Source organism: Triturus cristatus, chromosome 2_1 (assembly GCF_964204655.1).
Source record: "Triturus cristatus chromosome 2_1, aTriCri1.1, whole genome shotgun sequence".
In the NCBI taxonomy this organism is placed as follows: domain Eukaryota; kingdom Metazoa; phylum Chordata; class Amphibia; order Caudata; family Salamandridae; genus Triturus; species Triturus cristatus.
The window spans coordinates 209,101,707-209,125,877 of record NC_140581.1 but is presented as its reverse complement, the minus strand read 5'-3'; the positions used below and the strand labels follow the sequence as shown (position 1 = coordinate 209,125,877).

Genomic DNA, 24,171 nt, shown 5'->3' with positions numbered 1-24,171 from the left:
AATTAGATTTTTATTGTTTTGCTTTTACTTTGTTCATTAAATTATTCTCTATTTTTTAATTGGCGTGAGATTTTTATTGTGTTGTGTTTAACACTCTTTAACTGTTTTTGTACTCCTAAATTCTTTACTCACTTTCTCTAAATTAAGCCTGCCTACTCTGTGCCATAGCTACCAGGGGTTGTGCTAAAGTTTACATTACTAAAATCTTCAACTGGACCACACAAGACAGTAGCTATCATACTTGTGGTGGACCTCAATCCACTCCTACGAATAATCCACTTTCTCACACAGGTGAAATTATAATTCCATTTAAACTCAGAAATAAATTGATTGTATTGCCTGAGTAACGGAGTAAAGAACAAAATATCATATTGACCAAGAGTAAATCCCTCCTAGGTTGGTATGGTGGCTGAGTGAGTGAAGTGTTTGCTGCAGACATGTTTGTGGCCTGCTAGTCACAGTTCTAGTAGGTCAAGTTCCCTCTTCAGTCCTTTTGAGTTTAAACATTGGGCCTGATTACGATGTCGGGCGGACGCTGTTGCGGGAAAGGAACCACCCAACCACAGGTCAGTGGTTCCGCAATCCCAATTAGGATGTGACCGCCCATAATGCAGTTGGAAATTTGAATTTTTCAATGGGAGCTTGTGCGGTGGGCTGAAAACGCCCACCGCACAAGCTCCCATTGAAAAGTGTGAGGTGCCAGTCACACGGTGCAGGGATATTGAGGGCGGCACCAGTGCAATATGAGGAGGGCCAGGGGTTGCCCCAATGCCACTTTCGGACAGCCTTTCCATGTCGGAAAGCTCAACATAGAATGGCTGTTGAAAACTGATCTCATAATCCTGACAGCGGAAACCACGTCCATAAGGGATTACGCTGTCTTTCTGACCGACCAACGGGATCCTTGAGCACTTCGGAACCACGTCAGACTCCCCCACAGGTTTAAACGCCGAACACCATCATAGTAAGACAGCGGTCGGACTTTAAACCAACCATGTCGGGCGGAAAGCCTCCGAACGCTGGTCGGAGGCTTTCCACCCGACATCGTAATCAGGGCCTCAGTGTTTGATTTTATTGGGCAACAGCAGCATCGGTTGTCTTTCACATTGTCAAACAGTAAGTCTATCTCTGAAAGCGCAATTTCACACTAAATTCACATTAAATAAAAAAATTCAAAATTCAAAGGAAATATTTTTTTTATTCCAGAAGATATTGATCTTGACGTGAGTTATATTTAAAGTAATATGACACAAGAAGTACATTTCATTCATTGAGATACAGCAGTATACACAATAATCAGCCAATCTGAAACATTCTATGCCATTGGTTATTATAAAACATTACAATAGATGTTTAAACCTTATATGTTTTTATGAACCAAATAAAGAGTTGCATCAAATATTATGAATTTTAGTAATACACTTATTTCTACTCTTTGAGGTCCAACTTTCTCGGACATTTAATACTAATAGGTTCTTTTTAAAACTAAACACAATTTGTTTTAAATGCAAGTTTTATGAGATAATTCTTTAGCTTATATTTAGCAAACTTTAAATATTGAAGAAAAGTGTCAGAAACTCACTGCAAGCTGTATTAGCGTGCCTATCCAAGTGAAAAGTTTCTTTGAAAGTGCATTATTTATAGAATATTTGATGTAACCCAAAAGTATCCAAATGTCTAAGTATCAGATACATAAATATATTACATACACCGGTTAGGGTTATGTAGTGACATATTTATCTTCCCTGCTGAGTGAGTATAGTCCTATGATTATAAATGAAGTAGCCGCAAGCAGTAATGCAAGTTCTCCACTCACTCATTTCGGAGGATACATATCTTTCACCTACCTATATAAATACATATAATGTTATTACAACACTTTGTAAATTAACATCAGTTATTGCAATACTGTTATTCTCACCAATATGGCATACAAGTGTTCATATACAGACTACCAGACTGCGGCATGTAGAAAAACTACATACAGCACATGGGTGCCTGTGAAACTTTAGTGGGGTTTTCTCCCTGTTCTGTTAGGCATGTGTTCTACAACAAACACATTTCTCCATAGGCCCAAATAACAGATGTCAAGCACCTGTACTGGACTTCTGCACTTTTGTTAGGGCCTCTCTTTCAACTCCTACATCAGCATATCACTGACAGAAAGGAGACCATAAGAAAAAGGCTGAAACCCAACCCTTTGCTGCTCACTCAACGCGTTACTGTGGGTTTTAAGTCCTTACATTGGTCGACTGTGGAAAGAAAAGTCTGATAAGAGTGCACAGCACCTTCTCTCCACACTGTTCAGCGCCGACCACAATGTCTGTAATAAAGTTCAAAGTTCCAAAATGGTGGCCAAGTAATCTGATTGGCTAATGCTGATATCAATGGTGTGATGTCATGTACATTCACCATGGTTAAGAATCTCTTTCCGTTGTAGTCTTTTCTTGGTCGCTTATGTTGCAGGTGTGTTCCACTTTTCAAACGAAAGCTATCTGATTTTTCATTTTGCCACAACTGTGATAGGTGCCTTTGATTACGTTTGACACCACTAAAACATCCAGGAAAGCTTATTTTGATGATGTTGATGTTCTTCGACTGCGAATGTTTGCTCCTACGGCAGGTTCACCGCTTGGTCATCTTGGAACTTGGGGATTTGCTTAAATTCCTCTTGTTTCTTCAGAAACAGCTGGGCCAGAATGTGGTCTGCAGTGGCATGGAAGTAATCATCCATGTCAAGGGTCTCAAGCTGTCAAAGGTAACCAGAATGTTAATACAACCCAGTGCTCCAAACTCATTCATTGGTCAGACAAAATGGTAACTACAATGATTCTTTTAGGCTCATTCAACAAAAATTCATTATAGACTGCAGGAGTTGTCATCTCTTTCAAAACAAGACCTGAGACTTTCTTCATTACAGTAACTGCTTCCACTAATTGCCTTCCTTGTCTCCTTTATCCTTTGTAGCTTCTATATTTATTATTGTCATTATTATTTCTGACTATTAGAAATGGGGTTTCTGGTTGGCTAGGGTGTGCACCTAAGCCAGGCTGAACTCACCACTCTAGCCAGGATAAGGGAGTCACACACCCAAGATAACCCCTGCTCACCCCCTTGGTAGCCAGTCAGTGCAGACAGGCGTATCCCAGAGGCAATGTGTAAAGCGTTTGCGCAACACACACACACCCAAGTCTAACACTGACTAGCTATTTCTCAAGAGTTTCTAACTCAAAAGCACTAATACCCCAGGCAGATTTGTGTGCCCCTCTCTTTATTAAGCAATTAACCGATTCCTATTCTGTGTCTAATTAAATGCACTGCTTTTTGCTGATACATCTGTCTACTTCCACTTTCCCCCATCTTGCTATTGATTGGCTTCCACATCTCCATCCAGTGACTTCTTCTGCCCGAGACAATTCCAGACAGTTCTTATTATTTGCTGCCACTGACTGCTTCTTCCTCCACTTCCTTTTACTGACGGCTTTACTGTTCCTATTCTCCAAAAGACTGTTCTCTGCTCCATTTCCTCTGGCCAGCTGATTCACCCTCGCTATTCCCCAACTCACTGCTTCTTTCTCCAATCCCCCCCCATAGTCACTCATTCACCCCTCGCACTAATGGCTTCTGTCTCACATCCTGTCACTGGCTGCTTATACTAGCGCATCCTTCATTTATTTATTTATTTATTTATTCATTTTTATCCTCCTACTGACTTCTTCAGACTCCCACTAGATGCTTCCTTGTTTATTTATTTATTTATTTGAAAGTGTTGTATAGAGCGAGCAGGACCCTTGCGGGTATCAGAGCTATTTACAATGTTAGAAAAGAGACATATAAAATCAATATTATAATTGTCAAGAGGCAGTACAGGATATGGCAGATCCCCGATGATGGCGGAATCACCTCAAAGATAAGACAGATAGATCAAAAACAATAGTATCACAACTCAGCAGTAATCATGAGTGAAGTTCTCTACACTGTCCGAATGATAACTTCCTCATCACTGCCGTCCAATGGTTTATGCCCTCTTCCATATTCTTCTGCTGTCTCCTCAAAAAAATCCTACATCTTTTTGTATCATCACTAACATAAGCTGGCTGCTTCCACCCCAAAATACTCCTGAAGGTTTCTCCTCCACTATATACTGATCAGTCTATGATTACTAGAAAAACAAAAAGAGAGAGAGAAAGGGTATTCTATGTGGGGGTGCTGGAGGGTACTCCTGGTCCCCTTGATCAATATAAATAAACACTATGAGGAGTACTCCCTAGGAGGTACCTAAGTGCCTCCAGATTGAGGAGAGGTGCACTGAAAGGACAGAGTTTGTCCTTATTTAGAAGACCCCTCACTCACCAACCTAGTTGGTGACATGCTTCATCATCGGGGTCCCACCCGGATAGCCGAATGCCATCCGGGTGTGCTGCGACGCCTGTTTACAGTGGAGCTGGTTTTTTTCTTGTGGTGTGTGCCAGTGAAAAGGTGATTTAAAAATTGGCCAAGTTTAACTCTTTAAGAGTAAAGAATCTTTAAATCTAGAGCAACTGGACAATGTTAAAACATTTTTTAGAAATACTGTTTGGGATTAACCTGACCCAAGGTATCTTAATAAGTGAAATACAGTGAAAAAAAGGGGTGGTGGTCTACATGTTTCAACCAAGTGGAAAAAATCTCCAGGTTTTCGTCAGGACCGGTATTGATAACCAGGGCGGTCTACACACACTAAGGTGTACCCTACCCTTGGTTAAATTAGAAACCCCTCCTGTACTTACAGTGGGGAAACATCCTTCCTTGAAATCCTTGAAGGGAAAAGTGCTAGCGACGCTAGAAACGCGTGCCTCAAGGGTGCCGGGGTCAGGGAGCTAGTTCCTAACACGATTGCGTGTGGAACAGACTCGACTGTTGTGCCTAGACCGTGACCCGCATCGGCGTCCCGTATGGGATCTAGGCAATCAGTCTATGATTACACCCTCAAGACTGCAGCTTGTGGCGATTCAATAAATATCTCCCTCTCCAGGTTCTCTTATATAGTATCTTGAAGCATGGTCATCTATTGAAACTTAGTTTGGGTATTTACCTGGTTGCCAGTGCTGAAGGCGAGAATCATGTACAAGTCTTCGTCGCACGTGCTCTTGATGTAGTGTTGGGTGCCAATAGGAAAGAAAAACACGTCTCCAATGCCAACCTCAAAGTCAGTTGTGGGGTTTGTACCAGTAATCCCGATCTGTAGGGACATACATTATGGTATAAGTATTACCCAAAGATGCAAAATTTTAAACAATTAAATCAATCACCTGTGTATATTTTTGAATTATTTTATCTAGGAATCACATTCAGATGTTTTTCTTATTTCTCTTATACTTGTTTGTCACATTAACAGTATTTTTCAAGGAACACATTTAATGCAATAAAAGAGGTGTCAGGTGGTCCTATGTGCTGTTGTCACTAAGGTGTCTAGGCGAGGGCACATGTGATGCCAGCGGAGAGGCAGGGAAGTGCACATTACTAATGTTGGAAGACCCAAAACGACTGAATCACTAACATCTGGAAAGCATCTCCCTTCGCTAAATCCAGTTGTCATAAATTTAGGAAAACATAAACAGGTGCATATTCACAAATTATAGAATGTTTCAGTGGTTCTATCAGGAAGTAAAATTGAATAAAAACACCCATATATTGTGTGTGGAGAGCTTTCAGCTAGGCATGCACGTCAATTTTCTAAATTCCTAAAATAATTGATACTACCCAAATAGTAGGCACCAGCCTACAATGTCACGCCTGCTTTCCTTTTACGCACCTCAGGTCTGGTAAGAGCCTGTATCAGTTGAGCTCCCACTGAAGAGCTCTTTGTGTGACCTGATACCAACTTTGGAAATAAAATGCTAGTCATTGATTGTAACCTGAGCAGCTTGAAGTCAAATTAAGCTTCGCCTTCAATGATGACTCACCTTCCCGCAGCCACTGATGACGTATCCCATTTCATGGGCATTGAAGTGGAAATGAGGCTGTCGGAGGCCATTGCTGTATATTCGGAGAGTCCCCAGAGTGAGAGAGTCGGCATGCTAGACAAAAAAAGGTAATAATGAGTGCATGACTTGAAGCAAGATAATATGATTTAAGAAGCCATTAAATGCAGCAGAGTCAGATTGCGTATATGAGTCATCAAAGGTCAGAGGATCTACACAGGAGACACAAAGTTTGCATCACAGCAGCTCAATAAAACGTCTACTCTGTAAATCCGCAATCTGAACTGCCCAATCATTCTTCAGACCTTAGAGGAAACCTGGTTCCAATATATCCTTAAAGAGTAAAATCGAAATTTGAAATGACCAATTGTCATAAACAAGAAATTGAAGTGTGCACAGGGGATGGAACTTCATGTCAACACCCCAGACCCATTACAGATGAGCACGTTTCTTTCAAATAGTCTGTGTTTTTTATATACATTCATTAGGGGGACTTGCATCTGCGGTGCAATCATTTGTTTGTTCCAATCAGGCTGGTTAATAGTGTCCTCATACACTGATCCATGAAAAGTAGGCAGTAATCAGGAATGGGCTCAGAAGCACCCAGGTATTATTTGTAGCATTAGATTTTATTTAGTTATTTGGGTATTTGATTAATAATTTAGGTCGTTTTATATAGCACAAACAAGACCTAACTTGGTGTCAGAGCACTTTACAAGGATAACAATATCCAAAGAACACATGATAATGTATGTGAAGGAAGGCTGGCAGAAAGAAGTCTCTTGGCTGGGGAAAGTAAATGCAGGGCAGTGAAGGGTGAGAGAGAGGAAGTGTATATACAGCAGCATAATGTAGCCATTAGAGGAAGTACGATGGGCAATGCTGGGACGAGAGGTCACATGATGAGGGGAAGCAGCCTTGAACAGCAGCGGCTGGCACACCCCGCCTCACCACCCCACCGCTCACCGTGCTTACCTGTGCCGGCCGCCGCTGACCTTGAAGCAGAAAGGACTTTAAGTTACTGTGAAGTCTTCAAAGGAGGTTAGTCTGATTGAAGGTGGTAATGAAGGCCAGATCTTCAGTGCGCTTCCTGACAATGACTGTTTCTTCTTTGTTTGTTTCCTGAACACTGGGGTTCCCAGTAAGAGATTCGGAGTGTCTGATGGTCACTGACCTCTGGATATGTACAGTTTAAGGGTCAGATAGTTCGAGGTGCCTTTGTGGAGCACTTCGTAGGCAATGCAGGCTGGCTTGACTTTGCTTTTCCTTCCAACGGCGGCCATTTTAGAGTGATCAGCAGTGAGGTTATGCGTTTATATTTCCTCGCCCCTGAGATGGACCTCACCACTGCAAGGTATGTTGCCACGTGGGGGTCATCCTTTTGCATTTGAAAGCAATTGGCCTTAGGGCTCGATTACGATGGCTGTTGGTTGGACCGCCGATCGCTATTGTGGCAGTCAGGAGACCACCTGACAAGCTATCGATGATCTGACCACCGCATTATGTGACTGCCGGGCTGGCGGTGGCAAAGTGCTCTCTTACACATAGCAGCTCATGCTGTGACCCGGAAAAAAGGCTGCGACACAAGCCGCAGTGTAATGGAACATTTGGTACACATCCATATACTGTGTGCCATGCACCATGGGGTGCATGGCACACGGTGCATGGAGGTGCGTGGGGCCACTGCATGTGCCACTCGGGCAATTTTACAGTGGCCCACAATGGACGGCGACCCTGTTTGGTGCCCCAGTCAGTTTCTGACAGTATTTTCATGGCGATCTGTCCGACATGAAAAGGATGACAGAAAGGGACATTGTAATCCCAACGATTCAGGCATTGCAATTCCGACCATCGCCCCGTCAGCTTCAGAGGATCCTGTCAGAGGCGGCAGTCTGTCCGCTGATCGAATAGGGTCCGACTGCCTGCATCATAATGGGGCTGTCAGACCGAAGGCCTGTCGGTGTGAGGTCTGACCGCCATCGTAATCAAGGCCTTAGACTAAGTCCTGCTCACATAAACAGCCGGAAGAAGAGGAAAGGGTCTGAGAACCTACATTAGATACACTATACGTGTACCAGGTGTTTAAAGGACCCATTATTTCTTTGCAAGATGTAGTCATTCAAAAATGTGATTTATGGTAAAGCGATTCAGGATGGGCCGCGACTGTGGAGAAACGTTTGGTTGATATGTCATGAGCACTGAAATTAAATGTAAAGCTGCATTCTTGCAACTCAAAGATTGCTGAATTCCCCAAGTTTCCAATGTGTAATTTGTGCTGGTACTTACTTTTGGGGCCCGGACCTTTGTAATCATCAAAGTCCGACAATGAAAAAGGGAGAAAAAAGGGGAAGAGAAAGAAAAATGGTGACAAGGTGGGGAAGTAGAGGTGAAAATGAACCTCCCAGAGTAAAAGGCAGGAAGTGTAGGGTGGCGGAATGGAATAAAAACCTGGCAGTCTGGATATTCAGCAACCCAAGCATTCAGAGCACCGGCTCTGGCTCCCAAGGTAACATTTGGGCCACAGCACTGATTTTCTTTATTTTTTATAATTTAGCACTGCAGCCCTCTAAGTCACCATCGAATCTACTTCACATGGGCCTTAGAAACCTTGTTTCACATTGAGGTGGAACTGGAATGGCCGTCATCCAGCCAAAATCTGGATTCAAGATTCTATTGCTACTGAGTATCCGTTACTGCAGTATTTTTAAAAGAAAGGTTATGTGTAACAAGCGTTGGCAAAGCCAATAGGATTAGCTTTAATTTACCAATGCATGTAAACACATGGATTGCAAATGCTGTTTCAATGCACTGCATAAACAAATGCTCTTAATCACATTAAAGCCTACCCTATCGGCTTTGCCGCTGCCGGGATAGAGAGTTGAAAAGGGACTTATTTCTGCACAAAGAATATAAAGAAATGAAAGGAACAAACAGCACCACGATTTTGTTTTTCTTATTGGAAATAGTTCCTAGTGCATTCAGTTTTGGGTCAAATAATTTGGGATCAATCTCTGACGATGTATCTGGCGCTAATTATTTTCGAACGCCGATTCTAGCTATTTGTTTTTTAAATTAGAACGGATAAGTAGCTCCTTTTCATCCATGGTTCATTTCGTCTTTGCCTGTGGATGACCTCCCCCCCCTCCCCCCCGCCCATAAGACCCTCTCGTTTCTTATTTTACGAGGGAGACTTCCCTGCAAGTTCTTCTTCCATACTTCTCTTTGTTCATTTTCCATTTTCTGTTAGCCCTGTGGTGTATTGTCTCACCCAACTGTTTTATTTTGGTACCTGTAAGAGTCAATGAACTGCCCCGATATTTTTGTGTTCCGAGCCAATTCAACAAAAAATACCAAACGTCATCACGGAACACTACACAAATATCCAATAGATTGAGGTGAGACAGAAATGCTCCTATGGATGGAGTCAAAGACTTCTATCTATATATTTTAAAGATTTGATAAAAGTAGGTCTTCTAAGCATCTGCACTATCAAGCCAGACCTAAGAACACCTGGGAATTTGTAAGACTCCTTTGCTGAACCTCCTTGAGTCGGATAGATAATTGAAACTGCTGAAAATCAGTACAATGGGCTCAAGTGTGAGGCGCACATTTTGCAGAAACCATATTGCGGAGGAAACCATGATAGCCTGGTCGCCATCGATGTAATGGGGAAGTGGGAGTCTGCCAAACAAAATGGAAGCGCGTGGTTGCGCGTCACAGAAAAGAAGAAGAAAAAGGAAGTCAAGCACAAGACTAATCGCAGAATGTTTTTTATGGGGGAGCGGTGAATGGTCAAGTGACCCCATCTTAATGATGGCCCTCAGTTTCATAAATGATTGCCTGGAATCCTCGATAGGCGGATCCATATTGATGCGGCCAATACATTCAAACCTTATGACAATCAGATATCCTTACCTGATTTAGGGAGTCGCTGAAGATCTTCTCATTATTATTCAGGCCAATCCCATTCTTCCGGTAGCGAGCCCATTGTATTATTCCTCCAGGATACAGGAATTCCTTCGAACCTTAAACAATGGGCAAAAAGCAATAATTTACACCAATATTGCTCTAGGTCGCAGCGCATAGAATTTCTGACAATACTAAGAAAGTTTAAAATATTTACATTTATTCGTGAAACACAAAATAAATATGGATAAATACCAATAAGATGGCCAAAAAATTTATATGGATAAATACAGATGGAAATGTTAACTAAATACCATAAAACCAGGAGCCCTACTTATAACATACAATTCGCCATGTATCCCAGAAGCAAGAGTTCGACCACTGAGCCATGAGCCTGCCTCTCTAATGCCCCCTCCAATGCTTCTGAAGAATTCAGTGGAGCATTTCCCCAAAAGACTGAGCTTAGAGTAGACCATGACATGAATACATGACATGCGAGGTCCATTTGTAGTCAGTAAAACTATTTTAGATGTACTGCAGACTTCGAATGAATACTGACACCTAATGAACCAGATGTTCACTCTTTCAAGTTTGTTCTGGTTTATAATTTGCACTCATTCCTAACTGAAGTATTCGAGTCTTTTGTTGTGAGTTATACAATCCCTCACCAGTTTCCCGGCGTTTTCTGCCCATTTCTTCTCTGCTACTCCATAGTCAGGGATGAAACACTGAATGGTGCAGCAGGTGCAGCGGCACTAGGGCCCTTGGGTGTGTGGATGCCAATGCACCCCAATCAAATTTGCCTTCAACTACCATGCCAGAATGTTAGGTACAGTTTTCCTTGTTTGCCCATGGCTCCCTTGCCACGTCACTACCTATAGCGAGTCATTGTTGTCTATACAATGTGATGAGCAGTCTTCCTTCAACTGATCCCAGCCAAATGGAATATCTGAGATTCAAGCCCCACTGTCCTGGTACCTCTCTTCAAAATGTTCTTCCCCAAAACAAAAAAGGGAGCTGAAGATCCTGGAAAAACAGGGATTCAATATTAGAAACCATCATACAAGGGTGAGGGGGTTGGGGGGCTGGCCCCCTGGGCTCATAAAGGGAAATGTATTTTGGCAGGTGATCGCCCTCCTTCGTACTACTAACAGTGAAACTTGATGTAACAAGCCAGTGGCGTGGCCTACTGCGCCCACATCCCCGTGATCACTTGCTTTCCATATAAAACTGGGCATAACATATTTACGCAGAAGTAACTAGAGGTAATTTTCCCAAAATCACAATTTCTCCTCCTCAGAAGGGCTGGTAACTAAGTCGCCTCGCAGGAATTCGAACTTGGCTTGAAGACCAGTTCAGTTCAACCCGCTTAGCCATGAGGATCTACAAGGCATCGACTCATCCACCGAGGATGTGACCTAACGGGTAGAACGGTCACCCCTCCCTGAAGCGGGGGAACCGAGCTCGAGTCTGACAGAGGCGTTCAACATCCTGTCATTCTGGGCAAATCACGTAATCTCCCCAAGTCTAACACAAATGAATTAACCCAACTGGTGCTCATGTAAAGCGCTCTGATAACTTCATGTAGAGTTTGTGCTATATTATAGAAGCATTGGCATAGCCAATAGGTCTCGCCTTTGGGACCTTATAAGTGTTTAGCCATGCAGCACACTATCATACTACCTAATGTGTCACTAAACTGTCTGATAAGCCTCAACTACCTTCTGGAGAAAGCCTGGAGCACCTGAAAAGTGAACCTAAAAAGTGTGCAGTACTAGTTTGTGAACTCCATTTCCCATAAGCCTCCGGGGTGTGCTATTTTACTCATATTTATTACCACGCACAATCTTGCTTTCATTGTGACTCGCAGGTTAGAGGAATAGATGCGAGTGACTACACTGCTCATCAATCATCATATAAAAGTTCCTGTTGTCCATTGGGGTGGGATGGGGTGGTGATGTGGACGGTGCATGGAGAACCAAGACGGCCCTTGGTACGGATATACTTAACAGCCATGTTGAAAAGCAGCAGCTTAATAAAACAAGAAAAATTCATATTTTTTCACAAGATGCGTACCCTGATATTATTTGTAATGTGATAAAAAGTTTCGAAATTAAATATCTATACATGTGTATTATAGTTCTGTCTGCATAGACTCTGTTATATCATTGTATTTTTATGTTTTTGTTAATTATTGCCTTTTGGTAATTGTCCTTCCTTCCAGAGCACTCATTTGCAGAGGTCACGGGTGCTAACCCAAATGGCTATCACTGTGTGGCAAGCTGCGGACGGCTCCTCCTGAGCGTCCTTTTTCTGTGTTGATGCCTGGGGGTGCGGCAAACTGCTGCATGGCTGTGTTAGAGATTGATAGTGGCGCCGCACAGGTGAATTACATACGCAACTTAAATCATTCAAAAACACGTTAACTACTGAGCCCAAGAAACACCATACCTTAGCCACCCAGCTGAAGAGTGGGGACTGGACATCCTAATACAGCAGGCAGACTAGGTGAGCTGCCCCCCGCTACCTCCCCCCTTGGACTCTTAGCACCCGAAGTGAGCTTACATTGAAGCACTCTGGCCAAGGGGGGGAGGGAGCACGCAAGACGGGTCCCTGTGTGCAGAGAATCACACGGTGCAGGGGACATGAGCGCTTATTCCTCTTCCACTTGAGCTCCCTGCTGACATGTCTGGCTTGTGAGCGGTCAGTTGAGTAAGCGGGGATACGGCAAGAAGTGAGTAAGTTCCTCCCTTCAACAGCTGACCTCGCCTTCTCCAGTTTGTTAGTTTGTCAGTGCGAGCAGCGCTCAGAAACAAGGAAGTCACAAAGGGGCTGGTTCTATATGACACAGCGCTAGGAAACTCACTCGGGAGTTTTGGCTGCTTGTTAAAGAAAAGCGCCATCAGGAAGGGAGTGTAACTCTTCGTGGTCACACTTGGCTTCTAAAACGCTCTGAGTGGATAAAAGAAGCCAGCCAAAGACTACGGCAACTTAGGATGCATAGACGTGCCGCCCCAAGAAAAATAGACCCCAAAACATTTTTAATTTAAAAAGTGTTTCTTGCCTGCAACAGCATATGCTGTATGAGGTGCTGGTTAAACAAATATTAAAAAAGTGATTCCTGTCTGCAACAGCAGATACTTGCAACAGCAGCCAGGAGAAAAGTATTTTGTGCCGCCCGGTATTAAAAGACCATGAGTAGTGTGCCCGCACTGCAAAGAATGTAAGGAATGCAGCTGCAACAATGCGGCCGCTGCTCGCTCCCGGGACCCAAAGGCCATGGGAGGGAACATTTCAACAAAAGGTGGGACAAACACACGCCTTCGGCCATTTGTGTGCTTTCTTTTTTGAAAGACACACACGCTATGGCCAATTAAATCTGTGGGAGTTAACTAAAACACAGAGAAGTCTGTGGGAAGTTTGTAGTGCTTACAAGAAGCCTCCCCAAGAGCAGCGCAAGTGCGCTGCGCTAGGCTTGACCTAAAAAAATATTTTCAATCTTTTATGTCAACGAGATGCTCTGTCATGACTGCGAAGCAGAAATGCTCACTTTATAACTCAATCGCTTTAACTTATTGGTGAGAAACAATTATTTTCTGGCCTTTCAGCCAGTGGAAAGAGCAGTCCGCAGCCTCAGAGCCTCGTCAGAGCCTTGTCCGCTGTTCCTGTGCACCTCACCTGCACCAACAGGCCTCTCTGGCAGTGACTGCTGTGCAATGCATCAGGGCCATGGAAGGGGACCGGGGTGGAGGTCTAGTGGTGGTTTACATCCTCGAGGGTGGGTGGCATGCGCCTAGAAGTAGCCGAATTTAGCTATATCCATACATTTTAATGGCATCAAGTTTTCACCAAAAAAATGATGCCGCTTTTTGTCCTAAATTGCCTTCAAATCTTACATTACCTTTATGGCAATTACTAATCGTGTAAATATGTATTACTTCTAATTCAGCTTACTTGGCTCCTCTTACCTTTCAGATCGTAGAAGTATCTCCAGACCTGCTCATCCGGGGACTGCAGGTAACTGGCATTCTGGACGAGTTCCACCAGGTTGGGAGGGAGGTTGACAGTTTGGTCCTCTCTGGGCCTTTTGAAGGTTCGGATAAAATCCACGCCTTTTTGTGGCTAAAACAGAGAACGCAAAGTCTGCGTTATTTGAAAAAGTCTGGTGAAAAAATTACGATGCATTCCAGTTATTGTTTGCTGACTAAGGGACATGGACATGACAAAAGTTTATTGCAACCAGTATTAACTGGGGAGCGATTTATGCCTTGTAGCCATGATTATCAGATCTCTGTTGCACAAAAGCTGCGGGGAAACGGAGGCAATTACATTTGATGTTTATTTAACGTGGAACATCCCAATTGATTGGCGATTGAATCAATTTCAACACAGTGCAGTGAGGCTGTTTGGCCTGAGGTCAAAACTCCAATGGTGGTATCACTAAGAGGTGTGTTCACCCAGGAAGGGCACAGCCGTGTGCTTGTTGTTATGCGACTCGCTTTCGAAAGTGCATCAGTTTCTGAGTTATTGTGTGCACTGCAGAGAGCACAGCAAGGCACTGCTCAATAAATGCATGGGCTTGTAAAAGTGCAGGGGGGTAGAAACAGGTGCACCGTTGTTTCCTGTGCGTCATACGACCTGGTCACTTGATGGAGCAGGGTTTTTACTTCAAACCCAAATACCTGTTTCATTTTCGCATGTTATAATTAATAGTACTACTGATTAATTATTAATTATTAAAAGTTTGTCGAGTATTGTCTAACCAACCTTATTAACAAGAAAATTACATGTGGGAATGCTATTGCATGGCTAAAAATAATAAGTGAACTAAGTTGGTGAGCAAACTGACAGAAATAGATGTTGCTTAAGTAATGTTATTGTGTTTTGAGCTTATAATTAATATGCATTAATGGCTTCTGATGTCGCAAATGGCTAGATAAATACACACACATAAGGGTATTAGCAGGGGAATAACACTGTATAATCATTTACGTGCAGTTATTCTGTTTTATGTCTATTTTCAGTTAAGTTGACTAATGTGGCCTACCAGAAAATCGCTACCACCCGCAGACTGCATTTGAGTTGATGGAAAATTTTGCAAGGAAGCTTCGCGCTGCCTGTGACCTTGCCCACTCGACAAAACTGAAAAGCCATGATCATGACGACAAATCCAGGATGAGTGCCAAGAGCACCTGAACATGAAAATTTGCTTCTAAAATGAATGCTGAACTTATGAACTAATGATCCCACGACTGGGATACATTTTATCTAGAAAAGACATCCGTAAAAGTATCGAATTAGTTATGGACATCTTTATTTCCTATTCATTATTTGGGACAATCTAAGTGTGGGAAAATCTCGCACTGTAGCGCAAATGTACCAAGATGACATTATTTCCGCCATTCATCCGATCAGAACAATGAATTGTTACTTTACAGAATGTAAATTTTAGTATAAATATTAGTAGGCTAGAGAGGTCTAGCGCCACTTCTTCCCGAACTGATGATCCGAGGTCCCTATGCTGACGGAGAGGACGGTGACTCTACATGACGGCAGGAAACTCTGTTTCTTCTACTAAGGACCGGTTCTGACTTAGGATCTGACATTTAGACAGAATAGGTAAATATGAGAGAAATTAATTTGCATTTAATTGGCTTTTCTTACAATTTTAGATAAACAAATAATTCTGTTTGAATCTCTGTGTCGGGTGATTATTTCTGGTCATGTTTATTGAATTTATTTGTGTATTCTTTGATATGTTTTCGCTAGATTTAAAAGCAACTAAGTAGATGCCATTGACCTCAAAGTACATGCAGATTGGATAGGTAGTATTGAAAGTGTTTCTCCTTATACAGAGCACGGATAGAGTGGTAGGATGAATGTTGGTGTAATGGGCCTCACCAGCGTGTGATGTGTGTGTGCGTGTGTGACTGTGAGATCACTCCGTCCGTGGAAGTAGAGGGGATTCGGAAGCTCCAATCTGCACCAGTTTCTTGGTAGCAGAATGATGGTTTACTATTGTCTTGATCTGGCGAAATTGCGTGTATATAGGCTTGTTGATTATTGATTGATATTTGTACTAACACTATATGTTGAAGTCGTGTAGGGAGTCGGTGACAATTCCGTAGTAGGACAGAGGGAGTGCTGTTCTCAGAAAAAGGCGGGATTGTTGGCCCTGTATGCAGACAGGGGAAAACGTGTGACAATTGAAGTTGCGCGTCGCATTGTCTGGGTTCGAGGAGGTAGCATCGTCGTGTGTTGCCATTAGAAACGTATTTTCCGTGTGAGAGAAGTATATATGATAGCGAAGGTTATCTGTGAAGTTCTGGTCTTAGGTCTCAGGGATCCGTATGGCATTCCGTTAAAGCTTACCACTAGAAAGGTAATAGGTATTCTCTGAGCTTGTTAGAAGGACGGGGCAGAGGTAAGCGCTGCTTTGTTAACGTGTAATATAATTCTGTAGTAGGACAGACTGTTCGCTGTTCTCGGGAAAGACAGAATTCTGTGTGATTGTACTACATTTTCTGGTATGAAAGTGCGTGAATGAGAAGGCATTCTGGTTAATTGTGAAACTCTTAGGAGCATTCCGGAGACAACAGTTAATTGGTGCTTGTTAGAAGGGTAAAGTAGAGGGATGTGCTACCTTATCAACGGAAGTAACGATTCTGTAGTAGGGCAGAGGTAAGCGCTGCTCTCGGGAAAGGCAGAATTCTCGTGGGAAAGGTCTTTTGCTGTTCTGTGGCTAGCGAAGCAGACAATGGAGATGTTTGTATGTTGTAACTAACAGACTCGTAGAAGTTGAAACAAAGTCTACCGAGTAGTTTTGTAAAGGAGGGGTAGACGTGAGACAGGAGCAGAAGCGACTGCAGCGACTGCTGACGTCAGGGAGACCGCGCTGTGATTGGACAGTGGGTTAGAACAGGGGAAGCCCAGCGATTGGTGCGCTAGTGTACGCCGCGCAGGGATTGGAAGACATACAGGGTGACGTAGACGCTCCAGGATTGGTGCGTTAGTGTGAGTCGCGCTGGGATTCGTGGACTGAGTCAGTGACGTAGACGCTCCAGGATTGGTGCGTTAGTGTGAGTCGCGCTGCAATTGGACGGGAGATCGTACAGCTGTAGAAAGAACAAGTAGCTGGGCAAAAATAAGAAAATGTACTACCACGCTGAGGAAAAGAAAAATAAATCCTTGCTTAGTAAAGTAAAGAACTGGTTCGACAAGGATAAAGATATTGTGACTAGGGAAGGACAGTTACTTCCTCCGATCAGAACCCCCGCATCCTTCATGGTTGCGAAATATGGGTATCATACCTGTATTTGGTTAGACAACTGGGTAAAGTACACTAAGGAAGATGGAGTTCTAGCTTTCCCAGAACATGACTCATTTAACCTGGCCATAATGAGGAACTTACGGGAGAGGATGATGGGCCTAGAGCCTCGGCCTAGGCCGACGCAATTCGAGGCATTAACAGAATGGGAAGATGAAGTACATGAGCGAGAAAAGCAGAGGAGTGGAGGGAATTATAGGTACATGTTTGGGCGAAAGTATGATCGTGAAACCCATCATGACCGGATGAGAAGGTGGCGTGATGCCAGTATGACCGAGGGATTATATCCTGTGAGAACAGCAGAGGAGTCAGAAGGGAGAAAGTGTACAGAGAAAGAACATAATATAGAACCCAGGAGATATGGGGCTAATGAGTCTGATGATGATGTCTTAGAGGACATGCTCTATAAAAGACCACCCCCGTATAGACGAGAACCGGAGGTAGGAACAGCAGTGACCCCGATGAGAGACACCCTGCGGATTATTAAAACAGAGGGTACCACCCCTGGATTGAAAAGCAGTTGTTCTCTGGCGGAAAGAGAAAGAGAGAGAGCTAGAGAGAAAGAGAGAGAGAGAGATAGAGAGAGAGAAAGAGAGAGAGAAAGAGAGAGAGAAAGAGAAAAAGAGAGAGAGAGAGAAAGAGAGAGAGAAAGAGAGAGAGAGAGAGAGAGAGAGATAGAAAGAGAGAATGAACTTGAGGAGGAAAAGACCAGAGAACTAGCAAGAACTACCTTTGAACTGACAGAGAAAATCAGAGAACTGACTAAAAATCTTGAGGCAGTTACAGTGCCTGTGACAATAGCCCCGGTTATGCCAATTTTTGACAAGCAGAGGACAGGCGAAAGTGGTTTGACAGTACCATATGTGGGCAATAGATTGATTGTTCCTCCGGAGCAGGCAGAAATGAGAGCAGGAGAAACACAGTGGAGAACAGGAGAAAATCAGTGGAGACATACCATATGTGGAGGAGAATTAAGTGTGCAGACTAACTCAAGTTTGAATTCTGGATGTGTGGAAGGGAACAGAGGATCAATTTTAGAACCGCAAAGAGTGACAGAACCAGGGGGTGCAGAAAAATCTGTGATAACTGCTGAAGATTTGAATGATTGGCTGAAAACTTTGCAGAAAAAAGACAAAGAATCCCAGGGAATTGATGTAGCTAGGCTACGTATGGAAATGGAGGAGATGATTGTAGGAACAATCCCTACAGAAACACTGAAAAATTATCAGGAAGGGGAGATCCTCTTCTTGTGCAAAAGCATCACATGGAGAGCAAAGAACATACATGACAGGTTGAAAGGAATAGCCAATGAATTGGGAATTGACATGGACAAGGTAAAAGCTTTACAAAAGCCTTACCGAGTGGATTTTACAGATAAGGACATTGAGAATTTGAACAATGCAGGTCGAACAGGACAGATTAAGGAAATGATTGCTTTGCTGAAGAAATGGGGAGATGTAGAAAGATGGAAAGACAGATGGTACCGAAAGCGAGAGGATGGGGCAGATAGAACTTACTCGACATTCCCTCTGAAAGAAAAAGAGAAGGCAGTGACAGCTTACCCCATGAGAGAGATTCCAGGAGGTGGGTATGTACATGTCCCATGGACCAGACAGGATATTTTATCCTTTACAAATGATTTTCCTCGACTAAGGGAGAAGCCCGTCGAGTGGTATAGACAGGTCGATAGATTTGTGAAATTGTCAAAAGTACTGTGGATTGACCTGAATAGTCTGTTTGATATAATTGTACCAGCAGACCTGTGGGCAGAATGTAAAATAGTCATAGACTGGCCCACTAAGGAACACCCAAGAGATCCAAAGACAGGAGCTCCAGACCCGGAGGTAATGAAGAAGTATGAGCAGGTTATGGCCTTCTTGAAAAATAAGGTACCCCCCAAGGAAACAGATTGGGTTAAAATAGATCGAACACATCAAGAATTGAAAGAATCAGTCCATGCATATTATGAAAGATTAATATTAGCTTTCAAACAGTTCAGTGGAGATGAACATCTGGGTGACAAGGACCTGAGCCATTTTGTATATAGATTTGTGTACGGTTTGCGGCCGGAAATCAGTGAAATGATAAGGCAGCATACCGTAGACTGGCAGAGCAAGAAGATTGATGAGATTCTGAGACATGAAAAATACTTCAGTGATGAGATTGAGGCAAAGCAGAGGAAGCTAAAAGAAAAGGCAATGTGGGCACAGGTGAAAGTCGCAGAAAGACAGGAAGCTCAGTTGGGTGAACAAGCAAATAACCCAGGAAATAAACCCAGGTTTAGTCCAGGAAAAGGGAAAGGAAACATAGAGGAAGCCAAGAAGAATTTCCCGTGCCACAACTGTGGAAAATAGGGCACTGGAAATCCGAGTGTAAGAATCCACCGTCTACTAATGATGACAATCCATCATTGAATTCACAGGTGCAGAGTGAGGGGTGTGGTCAGCATCGGCAACAGCAGAAGGCTGATAAGCAGCAGAATCAGGTGCCAAAACCACCCTTGCCACAGAGAAGAGGATCCCAGAAGTACAGCCAAGAGTCGGGGTTCTACAATGAAGAACAGGTAATCAAACCAAAACGCGCAAGCGCTGTTTCTCAGTACTGGTTGAAAAATTAGGGAAGCGACTCCGAGGGAGACTTCTGACGGTGCCGAAGAGAGGAGGAGGAGTGCGTACTTGGCGCAACTCTAGAAATAGACCAGGCAGGGCCTTTTGTAGATGGGAAAATTAATGGTGAAAGTGTTATTTTCCTAGTTGACACAGGAGCCACGAGATCAACTGTCAGGTCAGCCGATATAAAGAATCTTCCTCTCTCGGACGAAGCAATCCAAGTAGTTGGTGTGTCCAACACACAGATTAAAACTCTACTTACTGAACCAGTAAGGGTTACAATAGGGAAATTCTCAGAAATGCACCGATTTGTGGTGTGTGATACTAGTCCTGTGAACTTGCTAGGCAGGGATCTGCTGTGCAAAATGAATTGCACTATTTTCTGTACTCCAGATGGAATAACCTTTGAGACACCAGATGAGGATGTTCTATATAGAATGACCATGGATAACCGGGAATGTGAGGCTCTGGGAACATATGCAATATTTAATCCAGATGCATTACCCCCAGAATTGAAACAGACAGTGAAAGCAGCAGTTTGGGATTTTACTGGAGAGGATGTGGGTCTGATGAGAAATGTAGATCCAGTAAAGATTACTGTAAAAGATGGAGTGGCTTACCCAAACATTCCACAATACAGACTGACACCTGAAATCATTGAAGGAATAACACCCATAATTGAGAAGATGATTCAGCAGGGGGTGTTAAGAGAAATATTGAGCAGCTCATGTAATTCACCCATAATGGGACTAAAGAAACCTAATGGAAAGTTCAGAATAGTACAGGATTTGAGAAAAATTAACAAGATTGTTGTGTCATGTTGTCCCATTGTGCCAAATCCATCAGTGATTTTATATCAGATTCCCCATGATGCAGAATGGCATACTGTAATTGATTTGTGTCATGCTTTCTTTTCAATCCCATTGCATCATGACAGCCAGCCAATATTTTCATTTAGATTTGGAGAGCGGATTTTGGCATGGTGCCAAATTCCACAGGGGTATACAGAAAGCCCCTCAATATTTAATCAATTGCTGAAGAAATCTCTGGAAAGTCTAGCAATGCCCGAAAAGTCAGTCCTAGTCCAGTATATTGATGACCTGCTTGTGGCATCAAAAACCCGTGAAGCCTGTGAAGTAGACACCATAGCCTTACTGAATCACTTGGCAGATGGAGGATTAAAAGTATCTCCAGCCAAATTGCAATTCTGCAAAAAAGAAGTCCAGTACTTGGGACATAACATTGAGAAAGGCCTGAGAAAAGGGACCATTGACAGGATTAAAATCATTAGAGGGATGAGAGCCCCAATGACACAAAGAGAAGTGAGAATGTTCCTGGGAATGGTGGGTTACTGTCGTCAGTGGATACGTAACTTTTCCCTGATTGCCAAACCATTGATTAAATTGACCAAAAGTGAGGTGAAAGACCCATTGGAACTAAACCCAGAAGAAATAGCTGCGTTCAGAAAGCTGAAAGACAGACTATGTGAAGATCCTGCCCTAGGAATGCCCGATTATGAAAAAGAATTTGAGTTGTATTGTAGTGAGAGAAATGGATGTGCACTTTCAGTGTTAATCCAGAAACATGGACGCCTGAGAAGGCCAATTGCCTATTTCTCAGCAACACTTGACCCAGTAGCCGTGGGTTTACCAGGTTGCCTGAAAGCAGTAGCTGCTACCTGTAAAAGTCTGGAACAAAGTGAGGGAATCATAATGGGATATCCTGTAAGGGTATTTGTACCTCATGATGTGGCAATCCTTTTAACAAGGAGCCGGACACAGTTCATGTCTCATAGTCGGCTGACTAAATATGAGAAAGTCATTCTTGGTGCAACAAATGTGACTCTGGAGAGATGTGTGAATGTGAATCCAGCGACACTGTTGCCTGATGCTGAATGTGTGGGAATAAGGAATGAAGTTGATCATGACTGCCTGGATGTGCTTGATTATTGTACGAAGCCAAGGCCAGACATAAGAGATCTGCCACTGCCTGAAAGTGATCATGTGTTGTTTGTGGATAGATCTTGCTTGAGAACGGATGAAGGAACGTTGAGTGCAGCTTATGCTGTGTGTACAGTTTCAGGAGTTGTGGAAGCATCACCTTTGAAAGGAGTTAAATCCGCTCAGGTGGCAGAATTGGTGGCACTGACAAAAGCCTGCAAGATTGGGAGGAAGGTGAGAGTGACAGTGATGACTGACAGCCAGTATGGCTTCGGAGTTGTCCATGATTTTGGCCAGCTATGGCTACAAAGAAGTTTTCTGACCTCAAGTGGAACTCCCATAAAGAATGCTGAAGTGGTTGGAAAATTGCTAGAGGCGATACAGCTGCCTAAAGAACTAGCAGTTGTAAAATGTGCTGCTCATGGTCAAGGTGATGATTTTGTTACTGTGGGAAATAAATTCGCCAATGACATAGCACAATACTGTGCAAGAAACAATCATTCTATTAATCAGAGTAAAGAAAGAGAAATATTTTCTTGTTCCTTGATGTTTACTAATGAAGTGGGAACATGGGAGGAGGTGAAGCAATTGCAGGATGAGGCAGGAGACGAGGAAATGAAAGATTGGGTTAAAGCAGGTTGTGCACCTAGAGAGAAGGATCATGTGTGGGTCTATAGAGATGGAAGACCAGTCATGCCAAATAGCATGCTATCAACAATGGCAAGGATGTATCATGGCCAAGGACACCTGGGGAGGGATGCTATGATAAGAGCCTTTAAGCAAACCTGGTACAGTCCAAAGTTCAGGCTGATAGCAGAAAGTCTCTGTCAGAGATGTCTGATATGTCAGCAATTCAATCCTGGAAAGAAAACAGTGGTGAGCCTAGGAACAATAGGCAGAGAGGGAGGACCCTTCACAAGAATGCAAATTGACTTCATTGAAATGCCCCCAGTCAACAGATTGAGGTATGTCCTGGTGGTGGTCTGTTTGTTCTCAAGGTGGGTGGAGGCATATCCAACAAGAAGAAATGATGGGATAACAGTGGCCAAATTACTGTTGAGAGAGTTTATCCCAAGGTATGGGTTCCCAGTAACCATTGAAGCAGACAGAGGAGGACATTTGTATAATGAAATCATGGGTCTAATCTGTGAAGCATTGAGTGTACAGCAGAAGCTACATTGTGCTTACCGACCAGAGGCTTCTGGTGTGGTTGAACAAATAAATGGTACAATCAAAAACAGAATTGGCAAAATGTGCTTAGCCACAGGAATGAAATGGCCCGATGTCTTGCCTCTAGTCCTGATGACCATTAGGTCTACTCCAGACAGAACAACAGGTTTGAGTCCACATGAAATTATCATGGGACGTGCTATGGGACATGCCTTTGTACCAGTCAACAAGCTGATGACTATAACTGATGACATGATTTTGGATTACTGTAAAGGCCTGGCTGACGCAGTTCATTCTGTGTTTCACCAGGTTGGAGAAGACGCCACCACCCTTGAGAAGAAACCAGCACATGATCTAAGCCAAGGGGACTGGGTAAGGATAAAAGTCCACAGAAGAAGGAATTGCCTGGTTCCAAGGTGGGGAAGGCCAAGACAAGTCATCTTGACCACAACGACTGCTGTGAAGTGTGCTGGAGTGAAAAATTGGATACATGCAAGCCACACACTGAGAGTTCCAAATCCAAGAGATGGTACTGGAAAAGAATACTTTGAAGAATCAGATTCTAGTGATGATGCAGACAGCGAGACAGTAAGAAGGAAAAAGAATCCCGAAAGTGGGGAAAGTGAGGCAAGGGAAATTTTCATCCCACCAGAAGAGGTTCTGAAAAGAACAGTGCAAACCACAGAGACGAGTTCAGATTCTGAAGAAGTACCTGAGGTTTCACTTAACAGTGACCAACACAAAAAGAAAGAAAGGAAAGAAAAGAACATTCCAACAGAAGTGATACCTGAATCAAATGAGGAAATTGGACAAGTTCCGCCGGAGATAAACATAGAAAAAGAAGGGACAGACAAAGACAGAGAGGGACAGATTGCGGAAAAACCCAGAGGAGGTGTAGGGAACATCAACAACAAGCTAGGTGAAGGGACAAGTAGACAGCAAGAAGATTGCGTGTCGGCGACCCGAGGAGGGACAGAAGTAGGGAAATCTCAATTGGTGGAAAAAGAGACTGTTGGGGAAAAGGAAGTTTTTGGGGAAAAGAAAACTGTTAATGAACAAGAGGCAACTGAGACAGAGTCTGATGAAAGTGACAATGAGATACATGGAGGACGAGTTCTGAGAAAGAGAACTTGGCTTGGAGAAAGAAACAATAAAGAAGGAAAACAAAAGAGAAATGCTAAAGGAGATCTTTGGCCGAATAAGATAAAGAGACTGAGGTATAGACTGACACGAGTTAACTGTTCTAAAGCTGAACA

General features: G+C 43.2%; 1 protein-coding gene across 1 annotated transcript in view; it reads right to left on the bottom strand.

Annotated features, from left to right (window-relative positions):
- Positions 1 to 1,178: 1,178 nt before the first annotated feature.
- LOC146863978 (uncharacterized) overlaps positions 1,179 to 24,171 on the bottom strand; it is a 42,307-nt gene continuing 19,314 nt past the window's right edge. The window contains exons 5-9 of the mRNA XM_085629963.1: positions 13,838 to 13,991; positions 9,879 to 9,988; positions 5,946 to 6,059; positions 5,075 to 5,221; positions 1,179 to 2,749 (exon numbers count right to left, since the gene is read on the bottom strand). Of these exons, the coding sequence (XP_085486089.1) occupies positions 2,615 to 2,749; positions 5,075 to 5,221; positions 5,946 to 6,059; positions 9,879 to 9,988; positions 13,838 to 13,991 (660 nt within the window). The 3' untranslated portion in view covers positions 1,179 to 2,614. The remainder of the gene's footprint in view (positions 2,750 to 5,074; positions 5,222 to 5,945; positions 6,060 to 9,878; positions 9,989 to 13,837; positions 13,992 to 24,171) is intronic.